General features: G+C 53.6%; 1 protein-coding gene across 12 annotated transcripts in view; it reads right to left on the bottom strand.

Annotated features, from left to right (window-relative positions):
- Positions 1 to 18,891, bottom strand: part of ZNF385C (zinc finger protein 385C) — a 51,304-nt gene that overhangs the window by 5,692 nt on the left and 26,721 nt on the right. For 5 of the 12 annotated variants that reach the window (XM_081271340.1, XM_081271333.1, XM_081271334.1 and 2 more), the window contains exons 3-4: positions 2,723 to 2,871; positions 398 to 508 (exon numbers count right to left, since the gene is read on the bottom strand). In XM_081271340.1, coding sequence (XP_081127466.1) covers positions 398 to 508; positions 2,723 to 2,871 — 260 coding nt within the window. Of the gene's footprint in view, positions 1 to 397; positions 509 to 2,722; positions 2,872 to 4,985; positions 6,043 to 7,341; positions 8,073 to 12,445; positions 13,035 to 15,846; positions 17,827 to 18,891 lie in introns of those variants that run through there. The other 7 variants (XM_081271342.1, XM_081271343.1, XM_081271338.1 and 4 more) reach the window with 6 other exon arrangements.

The raw sequence follows: 18,891 nt of genomic DNA, 5'->3' as shown, positions 1-18,891 counted from the left end.
GAACCCGTCAAGATGATGGGCATGAACACATTCTATAAACTCTGAGGTGCTTTAACACCTCAGCTCCAGACCAGGAGCTTACAGGGAAGCCCCTGGGACCCAGAGTGGGTAAGGGCAGTCTTCTCTCTTGCAGAAGGATCCAGAACATAGGAAAGTGGCAAAGGGTGGGGGGGATGGAATCCCCAGTTGTCTAGAGGTAGGCAGAAGAGGGTTATGGAAAGAGGCAGGAGAGAGGAGAGGATGGGACAGTTGAAGTATCAGAACTGTCTCTTATGCATCCAGGGCTGGAAAATAAGGAGCACAGTCCCTGAGCTCTGGAAGGACCCCAGAAGAAGCCCAGTCTCCAGCCCCCTCCTTGCCCAGCCCCGTCCCAGGAGTTCCCATGAATCCCTCTCACCGCTGAGTTGAACCTCAGGTGACAGATGTTACAGGAAATGAAGAGCTTCTTCTTCAGAGGGGAGGGGACCCCAAATGTGTGGCTGATGACAGCTTTCTGGACTGGGTCCATCTGTGAGGGGGATGGGAGGGCACAGTAACTCTGGGGTTGATTCAGGAAGGACAGTACCAAATGCAGAAAACTAAAGACCACTGAGAAGTCAGCCTCTAGGAAGAACTTTCCTATCCTGTGGATGTTAGACATAGACAAGAGACAGCCTCTTCCCTGGCTGACTCACTTGTCAGCCTGGACTTGTTTGGAGGCAGGGGGATGGCCAGGGTAACCCAATGATTTTGAGAACTAGAACCATGGGCTAGTGAACTCTTGGCATCTCTTGTTGTCCCTTTGGTCTCTGTTTTGTTGTTTTACAAGAATCACAACTATTGGGACAAAAAATTGGGTGCAGGGCTGGGGATGTGGCTCAAGCGGTAGCGCGCTCGCCTGGCATGCGTGCAGCCCGGGTTCGATCCTCAGCACCACATACAAACAAAGATGTAGTGTCCGCCGAGAACTAAGAAAAAAAAAACATTAAAATTCTCTCTCTCTCTCTGTCCCCCTCTCTCTCTTACTCTCTCTTAAAAAAAAATTGGGTGCAGAAGGAGGCTGATTCATAGTGGGGTAGGGAGGGGGAGCGTGGGAGGAATGGGCGAACTCTAGATAGGGCAGAGGGGTGGGAGAGAAAGGGAGGTGGCGTGGGGTTAGAAATGATGGAGGAATGTGATGATCATTATTATCCAAAATACACGTATGAAGACACGAGTTGGTGTGAATATACTTTGTATACAACCAGAGATATGAAAAATTGTACTCTACATGTATAATATGAATTATAATGCATTCTGCTGTCATATATAAAATTTTAAAAAATAATTTAAAAAAAAAGAAGAATTGGGGGCAGGAAGAGGCAGGGAAGGGACAAAGAATCCTCCTGTTGGGATTTCCCCTCCTCTAACCCAGCCTGTGTGCTCGGACCTGGGAAGACGAGCCCTACTTTTGTTTTGGCAGTTTGGGGGACTGAACCCAAGGGCACTCTACCACTGAGCTACATTCCTAACCCTTTTTATTTTTTTTTAATTTTTTTTTTTTCAGAGGAGAAATTAGAAGTTTATTAAAGGACAGCAGAAAAGACTTCTTCCAGAGGAAGAAGGGGACCCAAGAGGTGGAATCCCTACCCTTTTTATTTTTTATTTTGAGACAGGATCTTGCTAAGTTGCCCAGGCTGGCCATAAACTTGGGCTCCTCCTGCCTCAGCCTCCAGGAGACCCTTGGATTACAGGCATGCGCCAGCAGGGACTAGTCCTGTCTTATCAGTTCTACCTGCAACTAGGCCTAAGGCTCTGATAGCTTGTCAAGAGTCTGAAAACTATGGCCAGGAAGGTGGTGACCAGGGAGAGAAGCAACTAGAGGCCTGAGGGTTCCCAGAGCAGTCTCATTTCCTTGGAATATTAACTTAGGTGTTCTCTTTATTTTGCTTATTTTAAATAATTTTTTTCCTCTATTAAACCAAGCTTTTATGTTTCTTTTTCTCAGGGGCTTAGTTATTTGACCACAAGCAGAAGTTCTCTGGTTTTGTCAAGAGGAACTTTCCAAACCGTCCCACAGGAAGAGCACAGAGGCTTTGAGAGAGCTGGGTGGGGATGAGACCTCAGAGGAAATGGCCTACAGGGCTCTCAGCAAGGACAACAATGATTGTGCCTGCCCTTAAGAGTCAATGAGCAGGTCAGTGAGTTACAGTGAGGAGTCTGGTCCAGAGGCCTGTCTCCAAAAGTCCTTGACTCCTTAGGATCTCTGTACCACCCTGGAGAGCAGGAGGAAGGAGGCTCCTAAGGGTGACTGAGATGGAATTAGAACCGTTCAGATACGCAGGCATACACATTAATCACAATTACCCAGGCACAAAGAGTTGCTCACACACACACAGGACACCAACATACAAACTCCATCCACACACAACACACAAAGATCTACAAAGACACAAACTACAATAGAAAAGCACACTGACTACACAGAGACACATGGCTTATCCACAGGCACTGCACCAAAAACTCAAGGGAGACCTACCATCTCTGGGCAGTAGTGATGGCAAGATAGGGGTGACACCATCTTGTTCCCTAACCTCTACTGAGCCCAGGGGTCCCTATTCAGGGGGCTCCTAGCCACTGTAGGGGATGTGGCAGGAAAATGAGCTCCTGGTTAGACCCAGATGCTGAGGCTGGCCTCTGAGCCACCCTCCCTGCCCACCTCCCCAGCTGGCCGCACGCACCCACCCACCAACCCAACCCGTACCGTGCTGAAGTTGGGGAAGAGACTGAGCGGGGCGGTGCCATTGAAGTGGAAGGCGAGCAAGTGCTTGAAGTCCAGCGGGGGCTGCAGAGGCCGAGTGGGCAGGGGCAAGGAGGCCAGCAGGGGGCTGGGGGCACTGGAGGCTGGGCCTGCTGCAGGAGGAAGAAGGGCGGGGTCTGAAATGGGGAACCACAGGGCTCTTTCCTACCTCTGTAGCCAGAACAAAAGGCCGATGGTCTTGGGTGTGGAGCCAGGGCAGAAACTCCTGTTTCTTCATAAAGTAGCATCAGCCAAGCAGACAGAAATCATAGGCCCCATTGGTGGGCTCTCACAGGTGGGCAAGCAGAGGCAGGAAGTCCACAGCTGAAGGTTCCCAGCCCAGAAGGATGACCCTCCCACACTCATAGACAAAAGCAGCATAATGGTCCAAATGTACTCCCCAGGGGAGGTCAATCAAGGCAGGGGACAGAAGAGATAGGGCTGGCCCCTGACATACATACCACCATGAAGACTGCAAAATGTGCTGGGTTTCCACTTTATTGCAAATGAAGCCCAAATTCAGGGGGCTTGGGAAAAGGTCAGCCCCCTTCCCTCTCACTCTCTAGCTGTCCCCTCCCTCTATCCATATCCCATACCATTCACAGGAAGGGCTAACAAAAGGGAATGGAAAATCCATCAGTATAAGGGATGTGTTCCTCAGCCCTGGTGAGGTCCCAACAATATTTCCCTGGAGGCAAAAAGTAAAATAAAAACCCTAAGCATCCTGGGTCAGGCCAGAAGCCAGCCCTTAGGGGCAGCAGGTACAGCAGCACCATGGGTCTGCAATCTTTGGTCTAAAAGGTCTGAGGCAAGGGCAAAAGAGAGCTAGGAATTTGAACAACCAGATTTTAAGTAAATTAGAAATAAATCCAGTCCAGGGGGATGGGGGGAGGATTATAAAAGAAAGAAATCTTTTTTAGACCCTGTCATTGCAAAACCAAAAGAAGTCCTTTTGATTTTTATGTGTTAACACTATGAGAGAATAGATTTATTTCACATTTGTAGATTTGTATGTTTATATACATGGTCACATACAGAAAGGCCCTCAGGCAGCCTACTGGCAGGGAGGGGAGAAAGGACACCACAATCTCCATGAACCATTGTGCCCTTGAACCATGAGCACATGCAGAGTATGCTGTGCTGTGTGTCAAAAAAGAACATGGTCTAAGGAGACTGAGGCCAACCTGAACAACATGGCAAAAACCTCCATCTCAAACAAAAAAAAAAAAAAAAAAAAGTTTTTAATTTAAAAAAAAATCTGTAAAAACAAACACAGGGCTTGGGGGGTAGTTCAATAGTAGAGCAACTGCCTAGTGTGCATGAGGACCTGAGTTCCATCCCCAGCACCCCAAAAAGTAAGCACAGTCATCTGTTCTCCTGTCTTACCTGAAAAGAAGAAATACTGTTGAGTGTTGGGCTAGGAAACAAAGACCAATTCTTTCCCTCAATTTCCAAGACCAGGTTTTCCTTCCTCCAACCAAGAACCCCCAACTTTTCTAGGGCCAAACGTGGGTGGGGTCCAGAAAGGGAAAGGGTAAGTTACTTCTCACCAAATTCTGGAAAGGGAGGAAGTGGGAATGGGGGGTTCGGATGTCCTGACCCTATGTAGCTAGCGTCTCTGTCCACTTGCTCAGGCCCCTCTTCCCATGCAGCCCCCAGGGTTAGGAGCTCAGCAGGGGTAGAGGGTTAGCTAGGTAGACCACAGTTAGTAGGTCAGCTTGGTTGCAGCATAGTCAAGTCTGACTTGGCCCTTGGAGCATCCAGGGCTGCAGGCTGAAGGGGCAATGAGGAAGCCATCCTCAGGTGAGCTGGGATCCCAGGAGCCCCTCTCCCCATCCACTCTCTAAGAACTCCGCCGCCAGCGCAAAGTCAAACTCATGCAGCGGGGGCCCGTCCACGGCGATCTTCACCACGTGGCCTCCCCGGCCTTCCCCGGTCCCGCTCTGTCCCCACCATCGCAGCTCACGACTGCGTCCGACCTTGTCCAGGAGGCCGGCGCCCGCGGGCAGAGATAAAGCCAAAGCGGCCAGGGCAGCGAAGTCGGGAAAGAGCTCGTGCAGCTCCGAGTCCTCACAAGCCAGCTTGGTGCACAGCGCCCGCGGGCTGAGCCGCCCCAGGCTGAACACGACGCGCTTGAAGAGAGCGAAGTCGCCCAGCGCGCGCTGGCGCACCACCACAGGCGCGAAGCCGCGCAGCAGCACCCGCAGCGCCCCCTCGCCGTGCGCACCCAACTCTTCCGGGGCCTGCGGATAGCGGCGGGGGTCAAAGATCGCGGCAAAGGCAGCCACGGCATCCAGCGAGGGCCCGGGATAGGAGTCCCGCAGCCCCCTCTGCATGGAGTCCAGAAAGGCTCCCCGCAGCCGCTCCAAGTCCCTGATCGCGGCCTCTGAGTAGCCGACCAGCTCCACGCTGCGGTAAGCGCAGCGCCCACCGCCCCGGTCGGGGTCTGAGAGTGCCAGTTCCCGCAGGAAGCCCTGGAGACGGGCTCCTCCTGAGCAGCGCTGGGCTTGGAGGGAAGCTGCTGCCGCCATCACCATGGGCTGCAATAAGGCCAGGTCCGGCTCTTCCGGCTGCAGGATGAGGGTGAGCTTCTGCACCGAGGGCAGAGCGTCCAGCAGCAGGTGGGTGAAAGCTACGAAGGTGAACTGGCGCAGGGCCAAAGCCAGGGCTGCAGCTGTCGGTGAGGCTAGGGCTGCGGCTTCCAGGGTGGACACCAGGCAAGGCCAGGCCTCTGCCACTGCTTCCACAACAGGCAACAGGGAGGCCCAGGGCACTGGCCTTGGCCCTGCCAAGTCAATTGCTGCAAGGTCCAGTGCTGCCCGGAGCTCAGGAACCATGTGAGAACTGGGGCCACCGTGCAGGCGGAATAGGGCATCCAGTATGCTCTCATATTCACCCAGGTAGGCAGGGGGTTCAGGATCTGTCCTGCCAGGGAGGCAGTGCAGCTCAGTGAGCAGTGGGCAGGTAGCCTGGAGCTGCAGGCTGACACTCCCTAGGCGGTCACTGGGGACGCTTGAGCTGAGCCAGGCTAGCTTGGGTGCAGATATTCCGAAGGCCTGCAGGATGTCCAAGAGCTGACTAGCAGTGGCCCTGCCCTCCTGTAGTTCCACACTGCCCAGGAAGGTGGTAGAAGGCTGGCCATCACATGGGGACACCGAAGTGGCAAACAGGGCTAGACTGTGGGATTCAGACCAGTCCCTGGTCTCGTCTAACACCAGCCCCACAAATGGGGATGCCTTCAGGCGCTGGCAGGCCTCTGTGTGCAAGACACTGGCAATGGCCACCTGGGACAGTCAGGGAGAGAAAGGGAGGGAGGACAGTTAGGTTTGTCCTGAGGACAATTAGGCTTGTCCCGAGAGGGAGGTAGGCAATGCAGGGTAGTGAAAAGAGCACAGTTCTTGGAGTCAGACAGACTTAGGACTAATCTTGGCCTTGCCACGCACTCACTGTGTGCTACCTTGGGAAAGTCCCTTCACCACTCTGAAATTCAGTCTTCTCAGCTGTAATACTTGGTCTCAGTTAATATCTGCCCCCAGTCTTTATAAAGGGTTTTCATGATTTATAAATGTAAATTTTCATTATTGCTCTCATAAATTTAAAAGTTCTTTATGATCTATAAAGCGCTCTAAGAAGGCTAGTTTTTTTCTTTTTGTTTTTCTGCACATGGTCCCAGTCTACCTTATTACTGGGAGTCTCCTTCCACTGTTCATCTCAGAGATTAGCAATAGACACGTTCACTAGCAACTCCTGACTTTATACAGAGTGCCAGCTGGGTGCTGTTCGCCATCTTTCTATAAGATGATATGCAACTCCCCTACTCCCTAGCCAGCCCCCCAGGATTCACACAGCTGAACCTAGGGCACAGCTGCAACTTGTAAGCCTCCAGGGGCCATGTGAGTATGTTTGAGCTTGAAGTGGGCCAGGGGCAAGCCAAAGGGAAAGGGGAAATGATGGCAAGCCCATGCCTTGCCCTGAGAGCACGGGGACTTCACTTTTTAGTAGAAGCCACAGATCTAGATCTTTACATTCATCTCTTGGATGTTAACACTTTTTTTTTTTTTGAAAATAGGGTGAGCTGGATATAGTGACCCGTGCCTATAATCCTAGTGATTTGGGAGGCAAAGACAGGAGGATATCAAATTCAAAGCCAGCCTCAGGAACTTAGCAAGGCCCTAAGCAATTTAGGGAGACCCTGTCTCAAAAGTAAATAAATAAATAAATAGGGTTAGAGATGTGGCTCAGTGGTCAAGTACCCCTGGGTTCAATCCCCAGTACCCCCACCCCCAAAAGTTGAAAACCAATAAAACCCATCTATGGGCCAATCAAGCCCCCAGGCTGCCAGGTTGCCTCCTCTGGCTAGCTAGTGAGAGGAGTGCCCCGTGTGCAAGGCCAGCCTGGCCTCTCACTCTTGTACCCCCTGCTGGCCCAGTGCCAGCCTGTGGTAGGCCCCCAGTGAAGCTTCTAAAGTATGTAGACAGGAGTGAAGTGCCTGGCTGTTCCACAAGGGCCTAGCATGCTGGGGCTGCTCCCAAGTGGCTCAGTGTCCTCCCTCCCCACTCCCAGACCCTCTGACTGCCACCCACCTGCATGTCCCTCACTCTCCTGGGGCTGTAGTAATTGCCATGCTCTGTGCCTAGCAGCGCTTGGCACAGGTTGAATCTCTGCAGCTCGAGCAGGGCAGAGCAGCGGTCGTCGGGCACATCCTCCTTGGCCATGCAGTACACAGTGGTCAGCACCGCCACTTTGGCAGAGTCCACCTCTACCTTGACATCCCTGGAGGTGGGGGTGGCAGCCAGGCTGCTGTAGGCCCCACCTCCCTCAGCAGGGCCCTCGAAAGTGGGCTGGCCCTGGTTGACTGTCAGAGCCTGGCGGTGGGCCCCCGAGGTGACGTGGCGCAGCAGGGCATGACGCTGGAAGTTGTCAGTGCCCACGGTGAAGGCGTTCTCAGCTTTGCCATGCTTGTTTCGTACCAGGGCCTGGCGACACTCGAGGCAAAACATCAGCTTCCGCTCATAGTCAAAGTCCAGCCAGGGAAACTCCTCCTTCCAGTGCTCATTGAAGTAACGCTTGCACTTCTTGTTGGAGTTGGAGGCCTCTCCTGCTGGCTTCTTCCCCGGGGGCACCATTCCTACTCTAGGGGCAGGGGACCCCCAACCCCCACCCAAATGCTTGTGCCTCCTCCCTCCCCAACCACACAGACACCTCCCTTGACAGGGGAGCTGGTGTGGAGATGAGGGGGGCAGCCCACCAGGCTAAGGGGCACCATCCATCTAACTTAGCCTGGAAAGTTTATTCCTGCTCTGCCGGTGGGAGACTGGAGATGAAAAAGACAAGGGAGAGGTGTTAGGGGGACCGTCATGGTGGGGGCAGATTCTGGTGGGGTGGTGGGGTTCATCCTGCCCAGAGTCCTCCCAGGCTGAGGGGTAGACTGGACTCAATGGGGCAGGGGCTTTGGGGAGTGTGCACTCATACCAAGGGCCAACGTCAGGGAGGTACAGGCCCCCAACCCCCTCCAAAGTCCTTCCATCCAGGACACGCTATAGCTTGGCTTTGACAGCTGCAGCATCTCAGAACTCAGAGCCACCATCTATGCAATCACATGTTATAGGACATTTTTAGGGGAAATTGAGTCCCAGAGACTGAGTGATTCTTAGGGTTCATGAGTAGTTCACAGCTGAACCAGGATTACAATGCAGACCTCGTGACTCCTAGCCCAAAGGATGACCAGCCACCAACCAAACCTGCCAACTCCAACTCCTAATGATCTCAAATCTAATGATCTCCATGGCTGAGAGAGGGAGGTAGGCAGTGCAGGATGGTTAGACTCAGGGACTAATCCCATCCTCGCAGTTTACGGTGTGACTATAAGCAGTAACTACCACTCACAGTGTGAATTGAGCCGGGCCCTGTGCAGAGTACTTTACAGTGATTCCTGAAGAGGATCAAGATACTCTCTGTGGGTAAAGAAATTGAGGCTCCATGACTAAGTGATCTATCCCAGGTTTTGCAAACACTAAGTAGCTGAGGCAGAATTAGAACTCAAGTCCTCCTGAACCCAAAGGCCATCCTGAGCTCCTGGCTGCACCACCTTCTGCCTCCCATCTTTCCAGCCTCAGCCCAGTTCAGGCCCCACTAGCTCATGTGGATTACAGCTGCAGCCTCCATCTCTCTGCTGTTATTCCCCTCACACTTGTCCCTCATCCCACAGCCTGAGAAAGAAAGCTCAGGCACAGATCTACCTGTCACTCCCTTGCTTCTTCTTCGGTGGTACCCCATTGCCTAAATCTGTGCACCTCACCAGGAGCCAACAAGACCCTCCACAGCCTCTGGATACCTCTAGAGCCACCTAGAGGCTCCCATCTGCAAAGCCAATTCCAAAAAAGCCATTCTCCACATATGCAGAACTGGTACTTTTGTCCCTGTCTATCCTCTGAGCCTCCTTTTCCTGGCCAGTTGTCACTCCTGCTTTGAAAGCAGCCCAGGCATCCCCCCTGTCTTCCTGATGCCCCCAGCTGGGCTGGCACCTGTCTTCTAGTCTCCTGCAGTTCCCTATGGTAAATGCAGGGATTCTCCACACATGACTGCACTTGGGTTCCTAGAAAGTCAAGACCAAGTTTGTTCATTTTTTTGTATCTCTAAGTACTTAGGTGCAGATGCCTCACAGTAAAAGCTGATGGCTTAAAACAACTACAGAGTTGGGTGCAGCGGCGCAAGACTGTGATCCCAGGTACTCAGGAGGCAGAGGCAGAAGGACCTTGAGTTGGAGGCCAGTGTAGGCAACCTAGCAAGACCCCCCGACTCAAAAAGAAACACATAAAAGAACAAAAGGATTTGTTATGGTTTCATGGAAGAACTACCTGTGTCTGAGACTGCTGATTAGAAGAACCTAAGCTCTGAGACATCACTAAATGACCATCTTGTCCATTTGCTGTGTGCCAAGTTCTGCATGCCAACTGGCACATGGGGAATACATGTGGTGAGTAGGTCAAACGAGCAGAGGAGCAGAATTCCAGGGGCAGCCCACTCTGTGTCACCAGGTGCAGGGGAACTCCCTGGTCTTCTTCCCCTGTACTCTGAGTGGCATTTGGTGCTTCTCACTATGCCCTCCTTGAAACATTCTAATATTCTTCTTCTTTTGTACTGGGATTGAAATCAGGAGAACTGTACCACTGAGCTACATCTCCAGCCCTTTTTTGAGACAGGGTCTCACAAGTTGTGATCTTTTGGCCTCAGCCTCCTGACTCGTTGGGATTACAGCTCTGTGCCACCACTTGCCTTCCAAGACCCCACATACCCTGGTTTCCCTTCCCACTATGAGCCACTCCTTGGCCTCTGGAGTTCATTTCTTCATCCTCTTCCCAAGCTCAAACTATCTAAAGGTTTTAGAACCACCTCTGTGGACCACTCTGAAATATACAGCCCCAGCCTGGTCCCCAAGCCCCTCCCTCTAGCTGCCTTCTTGGCTTATCTACATAGAACTCTTGATTGATCTTCACAAATATGCCCCTGTCTCAGTCCTTTCCATCTCAGAAAATAGCCCCTTTTCCTTTCCAGGTGCTCTGGCCAGAAACCTGCAGTTCTGACCCCACCTCTCTCCCAGTCCAGGGCCTGGTCCACCAACAGGATCTGTAGATTCCACCTCCAAAATCTACCTCAATTGCATGCCTTCTCTCCATGGTATTGCCTGGTGGTCTTGTTCAGCCCACCTTCATCTTCTGCCTGTACTAATACAGTCACTGTCTGAGAGCATTCTGGGTTTCCATCCTTATTCTTCTCTGACCAAGGGGACTTTTTTTTCCCCGCTTTGGTACCAGGGATCAAACTCAGGGTCACTTAACCACTGAGACACATCCTCAACACTTTTTATTCTGAGACAGGGTCTTGCTAAGTTGCTTAAGGCCTTGCTGACTTGCTGAGGCAGGCCTTGAACTTGCTCCTCCCTCAGCCCCCAGAGTCTCTGGGATGACAGGCGACCACCACCATGCCCAGCCCAGGGGGACTTTTAAAAACTTATCACTTAGGCCAAATGTGGTGGTGCACACCTGTAATTCTAGCAACTAGGGAGGATGAGGCAGGAGGACTGCAACTTCAAAGCCAGCTGTAGCTGTAGCAACTTAGTGAAACCCTGTCTCAAAAAATGAAAAGGGCTGGGGATAGAGCTCAGCCATAGAGTCCCCCTGGGTTCAGTCCCTAGTACCACCACCAAACAAACAAACATACACCTTAAATCTCTCCAAGGCTGCCTGCTGCTCTGAGGTCAAGTGCCCAAATTCCTTTGCAGTCTGTTAATGCTCAGCATTGCTGACCCCACTGGTGGCCACTCATCCCCAGGGCCTTTGCACACATGCCCAAATGTTCCCACCCTTCCTATGACATTTTACCTGGCTTCCTGCAGTTTACAAAGCTCTGCTTACTTCTGCATAGTTCTGTGGCTTCACATCCCTTCCTTTCCTCCTCGGCCCCCTCGCTCCTCTCACACACTCCTAGTGGGCTAGAAAGGTAGCTAACTTCTTCTTGTGAACAGTGCCATGCCCAGCAGGCATGCCACACAATTTGAGGGGTGAAAGAATAAGGAAGAGCAAGCTTCAGACAGAGCAGTGCAGTGGGATCTTGGACCCCTGCTGTGTGGTTAAAATAGCTGCTTTTGTTATGCTTTCCTTCTAAGAGGCCTTGATTCTATGACCTTGCACAGCCCAATGCACAGAGGATGTTAGAATGGGGGAGGGGTGCAGGACCACTATGACCTTCTGGAAGTTTCTCAGATCCTTTCTATGTACTTGGAAGCCAGCTATCCCATCCTGTTCTGCAGAGGGATAAATGATATGATCTAGGATGTTTTGATGAAAGAACCAAAGAGCAGGCAGCTGGAAGCCTGGAACGTGGAGATTCTAAAACTGCACTTCCCAGTACAACGGCCACTTAGTCACATGTGGCTGTTTAATTGGAATTAAATTAAAAAATTTAAATTCAATTGACACTAGCCATATTTCAGGCACTTAGTAGCTACATGTGGCTAGTGACTATTGGACTGGACGGCACAGGTAGAGGGAACATTTACATCATGCCCTATAAGTTCTATAGGGCACAGCTGCTCTAAAAACATTTATATAAAAAAAAAAATCCATTGACATTACCCCCACCTCAGGTCTGAGGGAACCAGGCTACCAGGGGTAGAGTGTAAATAAAACATTACTGTGTGTGTCCAGTTGTGAGTAAGGCTGACCAGGTGGGAGTCCTTGTGTGGTCCCAGATCCTGCATCTCCACACGGGGCAGGGTAGATGGGAACCAGCCCGAGGTTCCCTTAGGGCAGTTGTGTTGGTCTGCGCCCCCAGACACAGTAAGCCTCAAACCCCAAACTGATGTGCCCCCAGGATGGAGGTCCCTGGCCTTCTCCTCGGGCTCCTGTGGGCCCTTTCATGGGACCCCACCAAGTGAAGTCCACACTTTGAGCAGAGTAGGGACCAGGTGAGATGCAGCTCCCTTGCACGCCTCACCCATCCTATGGGATGCAAAGCGCTGGGGGACTTCCTCTGGGGAATGCCTGGGTTGGGTCCCCAGAGACCCTGCTTCCACCTGCCCGCCCCCGCCCGCCACAAGGCCCCCAGTCCCGACTGGTCCGCCCCCTGCCTGGAAGCTCCGGGAGGGGGCGCCGGCCCAGCACCCCTGCGCCGCCCGCACACACTCACAGAGACACGGGAGCCACCATCTTGGGCGGTGGACGCTCTGGCCGTGGTCTCCTTGGGCTCCACTGAGCGACAGCAGCCACTAGCGGTAACCGGGGCGAAGAGGCGCCAGCAGCCGGCGCGGCCTGGAATGCGAGCAGGGAGGCGGCGCCCCCCCCCCCCCCCCCCCCGGGCTCACCTGGCTGCGCCCACCTGCCCAGCTCCCAGCCAGCGCGCTCAGCTTCGCCTCGGCCTCCTCCCACCACGCGCGCTGCAGCAGGAGCTACTGAGGTCAGACCGCAAGAAGATGGAGGGACAGGAGTCCGTTCAGTCATCGCGTCCACCCGTGGGTTTCTAGAGGAGCTCACGGGCAAGACACGGGAAAAGCTGTGCCGGCTGCAGTCAGCCCCGTGCTCAAAGTTTGGGACCAAGAGCTCTGAGATCCACGTGCCGGGGTGTAATCCCACCTGTAATCCCAGCAATTAGGGAAACTGAGACAGGAGGATAGCAAATTTGTGGCGATCGAACCTCAGCAATGTAGTGACACCCTGTCTCAAAATAAAAAAGGCTGGGGATATAACTCAGTGGTAACGCACCCTGGGTTCACTTCCCAGTACCGGGGATCCCTAGGGTTCTAGGATCAGAGAAGCAGGCCATAAAACTGAAGGTCTGCAAGGAGAGTCCATTAGGTTTCAGAGCAGAAAACTGAAGTTTTACAAGAAGTGAAATTGACATGGGGAAGGGCGTTCTAGGAAGGGAGATGACAAAGCAAGGTTCCATCAATGGGTCAGCAACTTGAAAGGTCACCGCAGTTCCAAAAGCTCCGGACAAAACAGGCATGGCAGGGAGAAGGGGCAGAATGCCTAATGTTGGAAGGCACACAGGGAAACCTGGGGATTTGTGCCTTTATCTCCCCAGGGATCCCGCAGGAGGTGTCTAGGCTCAATGGGAAGCTGTTTCTAATGAGATCCTTGTAAGGGGAAGACATTAGTGGGGAAAAGAGGGAGGTCAGGAGGTCTGAGTGACCTCTTCCTAGAGTTCTCAGGTGCACAGGGTGCCCTCCCCTGTCTGGGGTCCTCCAGATGTGAAAGGGGTAGAGGAGTGGGTTCCCTGCAGGAAGAATAAGGGGTTGTGGTACCCCAACCCTCCCAGAAGTCTGGGACAGCTCCAATTATATTGAGCTGTGCAGTGGATGCTTAGCTAGGAGCTGCCCATCTGTGATGAGGGAAGGAGGAAGGGCAGAACAGGAATAAGTCTGGAGACCACAGAAGGGGCCGGGTGTGGAGGCAATTGAGGAGGGGTGTTGATCAAGGAGGTGCCAATGCACTTGGCAACTCAGTCTCTTCTTCCAGTCAGCAGAGTCCCCCAGAAGTGCCTTCCAGCCCCCTCAACCATAATTGCTCTCCTGCACAAGGGCTAGGGTGCAAGTTGCATCAAGGCCTGGGCCCCTCCAGTAGCTACTGGGCACTGTTCCCCAGTACCCTTCATACAGCGTTGCTCCACCACCCACTGTCTGCCTCTGACAGTCACCATTATTATCCCTGTCCTCCAGGGCCTCTGGGATGGAGCATGAGCCATGGCACATGGACACACACGTGTGGCTGCCTGGCTCCTGGCTACACTCAAATGAAGGGAGCTGCCACTGTCGCCACACCTGCCCCAGGATGGCACACTACATGGCTGACAGGTCTAGAATCTGCACCCCAAAAAACATTGGAATGGAGGCTTTTCTCTAATAGCATTTTGCAGCAGAACAGATACCCTGGCTAAGTGTTTCAGAGCAGTCCCTCCCCAACCCTGGCCAGGGGTCCACAGCCAGGAGCTACAGATCACTGGACAACTGCCTGAGGAGGGTGGATTGCTGGCTCTGGTCACAGATGGAACAAACCAGCCTGACATGGAGGAATGGAGGCTGCCCCAGGGCTCCACCAAAGGCTGGGGTAGGGGCACAGAGCAGGTGTCTTATGAAATAACATCAGCCTGGCTGCCACCCAACAGAGAGGATCTAGGGAAACCACATCCTGCTGTTGTGCCATAACTAGAAAAGACACACACACACACACACACACACACAGGGACACACTCCCTGAGGACCACAGGCACCCACACAGAGCAGTAGGCACAGACAGCAAGGCACACACAAACATACGTCTCCCCACAGCAAGACCAAGTCTTCCATTGGCACACCCTACACCCTGGAGTGTGCGGGCATGGAGGTGGTGCCCATGCAGAGAAACTTACCCTCGGAGGCCACAAGGGAGCATGCATGTAGACACAGACATAGTCAACAAAGACATACTTGTACATAAGCACACCCACAGGGGCAGATACACAGACCCCTACAGATGCATCTGTATATCTGTGTACAAAGCACACAAACATGCATACACATGGGTTCCTAGACAGATACATTTGCCCAGAGACAGGTGGGTGCAAGCACTCTTATGAATCACATGCTTCTGACGTCAGATCATATAGCGGAACACGGCATGTCTCCCACTCCTCTCACCCCCACCCCAAGTTACAGGGCACATGACAGGGTCCTCCCAGAGGCACACACATGTCCCCCCCCCACACACACATAGCAAATTATAATGTTGCTGTTTCCATCAAATCAAATCTGCAAAGAAAAATGGGAATCTAGGGGAGAGAGAGCCAAAGGCAAGGGTGGGAGAAGGACCAAGATCTACTGCACACTGCCTGGTAGGATTCTCATCATGGCCCGGGATTCCTTCCCACGTTCTCCCACCTCTAGGGCTCTGGATGTGTAATGCCCAGCCCCTCAAGCTGGAGTAAGATCCCAAAGCCCAGGCACAGAGATGCTGTCCCCAGCCACACTGTCTCCGGGCCCTTTCCCTGGAGGGGTGATGGCTGTCTCCCTGGACAATGTCCAGGCAACCCCCAGTGTGGGAAGGCAAATGGGGAGACCACAGATGGGGGGCAGTCAATCCCAGTGCTGGGGCAGGCTGTCCAGTAGCAGCTCCCGAAACCAGCCCCAGCCTCTCTGTCTGCAGGGCTGTCTCCTCCTCTGAAGCAGTTACAACTCCCTCTTTAGCCCCCTCCAATCTGTCCCCCTCCCCTATCCCCTTAGAGGCATTGAAAGTGTGATTCCATACAAAAAAAAAAAAAAAAAAACTTTGACCCAGGCTCCCCAACTGCATTTGCCCAGATGTGCAGGGACCTGAAGTCCTGTAGGGTATCTCCAGCTCTCCCTGTCCCCTCCCTGTCCCTGTCCCCTCCCTCCAACCTTATTCTCAACCAGAGGGGGGCTACCAGCCCAGCCCTGAACCTAACTGGCTACGGTGTCTCAGGCAGACAACTTTGGGGGACCAGAAGTAGCAGGGAAAGGGTAGGGCTGAGGAGGGTGGGAAACCCTGGCCTCTAAGCTTCTAATCCCTGTTCCCACTCCCCAGGCCAGCACTCACCCAAGAGCATTCTCAGCCTTTGGAGGCACCGCAGCTGAGCGCCTAGCAGGAGCAAATGAAACCCAGCCAGAGTGACAGAGGGAAGGGGGATGTGAGGGACAGAAGGGGAGGGCGCGAGGGAGGGACTCCTGGTCCTGGCTGGAAAGCTGCATCATTACTGGGCCCTGGCCCCCCTTGCCAGGAAGGAGCTGCCCATTCCTTGTTGCCCCCATCCCAACTGCAGGTGGCGTGAGCAGAGTACGTCCTTCCCCAAGGGTGGAAGTGTGGGGCGAGGGGTGTCCACTCACCATCCCCCTCTCCTGCTCCCAGAGGGACCCTGCCTAGCACCTCTTCCACTGAAGTGAAGGGTTGACCTTGTCCACAGAGACCTCAGGGACAAAGGTTCCGAGGCCACTTTCCCTGCTGGAAGGTTCTATCCCTGCTGCTTCAGGGATGCTGTAGGAGCCCCGACACTCTGCCCAGCTGTATTCATCCCCTTCTGGCCATTTATCTGCTTCTGCTGAAGGAGGAAACTGAGGCTTAGGGGAGGGTTACCACTTTGTCACAGAGCACTGACCGTGGGGTAGGGGGACCAGTGGAGCCCCTTTGGATGTACTGCTTGGACCATGTCTGGAAGGGAGGCCGGTCACCTGATCAACCAGAATCTGAGACACCTCTCCCTGGCCCACACACCCCTCCCTAGTCCCTTCTCTCCTTTTGCTCCTTCCTCCCCCTCCTCTTGCTGAAAGGTGGCTCTTGACTCACCTGAGCACCTGGTAGCAGGGCAGGGGGGCGGAGGGGGAAGAGCAGCCGGCCAACCCACAGCTGGATCCAGTCTCGCATTCCAAACCCAGTCTGTGCTGGCCCCCACCCCCTCAGCATCCTGTCTCCACCAGACAATAACCTGTAATCTTGGGAGCAGCCAATACCCAGACCACAAAGCAGGTCTGGGGAGGGGCTGGCAGCAGCAGCTCCAGAAAACAGGTTTGTTCGGAAGGGGCTCTGGGGGAAGGAGTTGTTTATGTGGGGAGAGGAAAGAAACTCAAGCCCCGAGCTAATTAACCCACCCAGAGATACAGATGGAATCTTTGTCTTCTTTGAGGGCAGGGATCTGAGCTAAGCCCCCTAATTCTCTACCCAGACAGCCTTGCCTTTCCTGGTGGTCTGGGGGAGGGTGCTGATGGTCAGGGTCATACCTGGGGGAGGGAATGTGATGGAAGTCCAGGAGTCCAGGGAGAGCCCAGGGCACCTGTCACCTGCCATCAAAGAAGGATGCAGCAGGAGGCACTGGTTAGACTGCAAGAACTTCTCAGTGGCTCCCTGGGAGGAGCACAGTTTCTTTAATGGTTGCACCCAAGGAGCCGCAGGATGTTGGGGGGGTCAATAAGGGGGGAGCCAGCAATCCAGGGAGATGCCAAAGGATGGGGGCAGGCTAGAGGGCTTCCGGGGCCTCCTGATGGGACTGAAATTAACCCATATGTGGGGAGCAGCGGGGTGAGGAGCTCATCAAGCCAGTGACTCAGGCGTGACCCGAGCTTGCCGTCTTTGATCTCCAGGGCCCAGAGTGCAGCCAACTTCTGTGGTCAAAGCTTGGAAAGGAGATGGAGGGACTAATTTGAACAGGAGCTAGGGGGCCTGTAGGGTGCAGGGTGGGAGGCATAGGGCTCCACATGCCACCAACTGCAGTAGCTGCAGCCTTGAAATCCATCCTCCCTCTCTAGTGTTATGTTGCAATGGCTGATGGCGGGGGAGGTGGGGGAGACAGAAGGTGGGCCCACTCTGAATTGGATGGCTCAGTTAGTCTTGTCAAGAGAGTGGGAACTGGTTGGCTTTAGGAAACTCCCCTTCCCCTCCCTAGCTGGGCTAGAGGAGGCATAGGACAAAGGAGTGGACATGGCCCTGAGTACTTATGAAATAATTTTGCTGGGCACCAGCCTGTGGGGCAGTGGGCATTCCTCCTGCCCACTCCCAGGCAGGCATCCCAATCTCTCTTGATATATATGCAGCTCTCCTCAATGGGGCTGGGGGGCAGGATGGGTGGCGTGGAGTGAGACAGGATTTATAGTCAGACACCTGAGATGCCAAAGCAGCCGTATGGCCTTCGATATGTCACTTTACCTCTCTGAGTCCCAGTAGTCCAATTTGTAGAGTGAGGACTGAATGTCATCATCTGTCCCTAGGATGGCCTGGTGGAGAGGAATGTCCTGCTGCATTTGGAAGTACTTTATGACCAGTTCCCTCGGAGCAATGCTCAGAGTGGGGAGGTCACTCCTCCTTGCCCTAGTGTCCCTTCTGCATGGTGCTGGCCTAAGGTCTGTACTGGGGGTTAGAGCCAGGAGGCTTGGGCCAGCACACTTTTCTCTCTTTGCAGATGTTGAAAAACACTTAAAGTTGCTTAAGGGATGGGTGTGTGTGTGTGTGTGTGTGTGTGTGTGTGTGTGTGTGTGAGTGTGTGTGAGTGTGTGTGTGTGTGTGTGTGTGTGTGTGTGTGTGTGTGAATGTCAAGGGAGTCATTGGGATCATCCTTAGTGCCACATGTGTTTCCAATGTCCATACCTGTTGGGGGTGGGGGAGATGAAAGATGGCCTCAGACACTGTCCTGAAGGATGAAAGGGCCTCCTGTGGGGGGCAGGTGGGTGGGGTGGCCAGGGGAAGTTAGGGAAGTGCCTGGAGGAGGGGAGATGGGGGAAGCATGGGGTACCTGCTGTTTCCCCATCCAGAGGATGCCAGCCTCACTCAGGGCTGGGAGTGAGGATTTCAGGAGTTGACTAAGGAGCTCTCTGACCTGGGCACTGGCAAGAGGCTCAGAGAGGAGACAGCCACCCCCACCTTCATATCTCCCTCCCTCAGATGGCCTCAGGGACATGAGCGGGAGAGGAAAGGGTCCCCCGCCTCATTGCCTGTGACTCCCCGTCGCTGTGGAAGCCTCTAGCATCACAGGCCCCTAATCGAAGTGACAGCTCCAGGGAACAAGTGCCCCTCCTGCCTTCTATAGGTCTGAGACCTCAGGTCTAGGCATGGCGCAGGGTCTCAGACAGCGAGCGGCTAGGAATGAAGCAGCGTGTC

Source organism: Spermophilus citellus (genome assembly GCF_964194105.1).
Source record: "Spermophilus citellus genome assembly, chromosome: 17".
NCBI lineage: Eukaryota > Metazoa > Chordata > Mammalia > Rodentia > Sciuridae > Spermophilus > Spermophilus citellus.
Note: the sequence above shows the minus strand (reverse complement) of the source record. Positions and strands in the feature narration are given on the sequence as shown.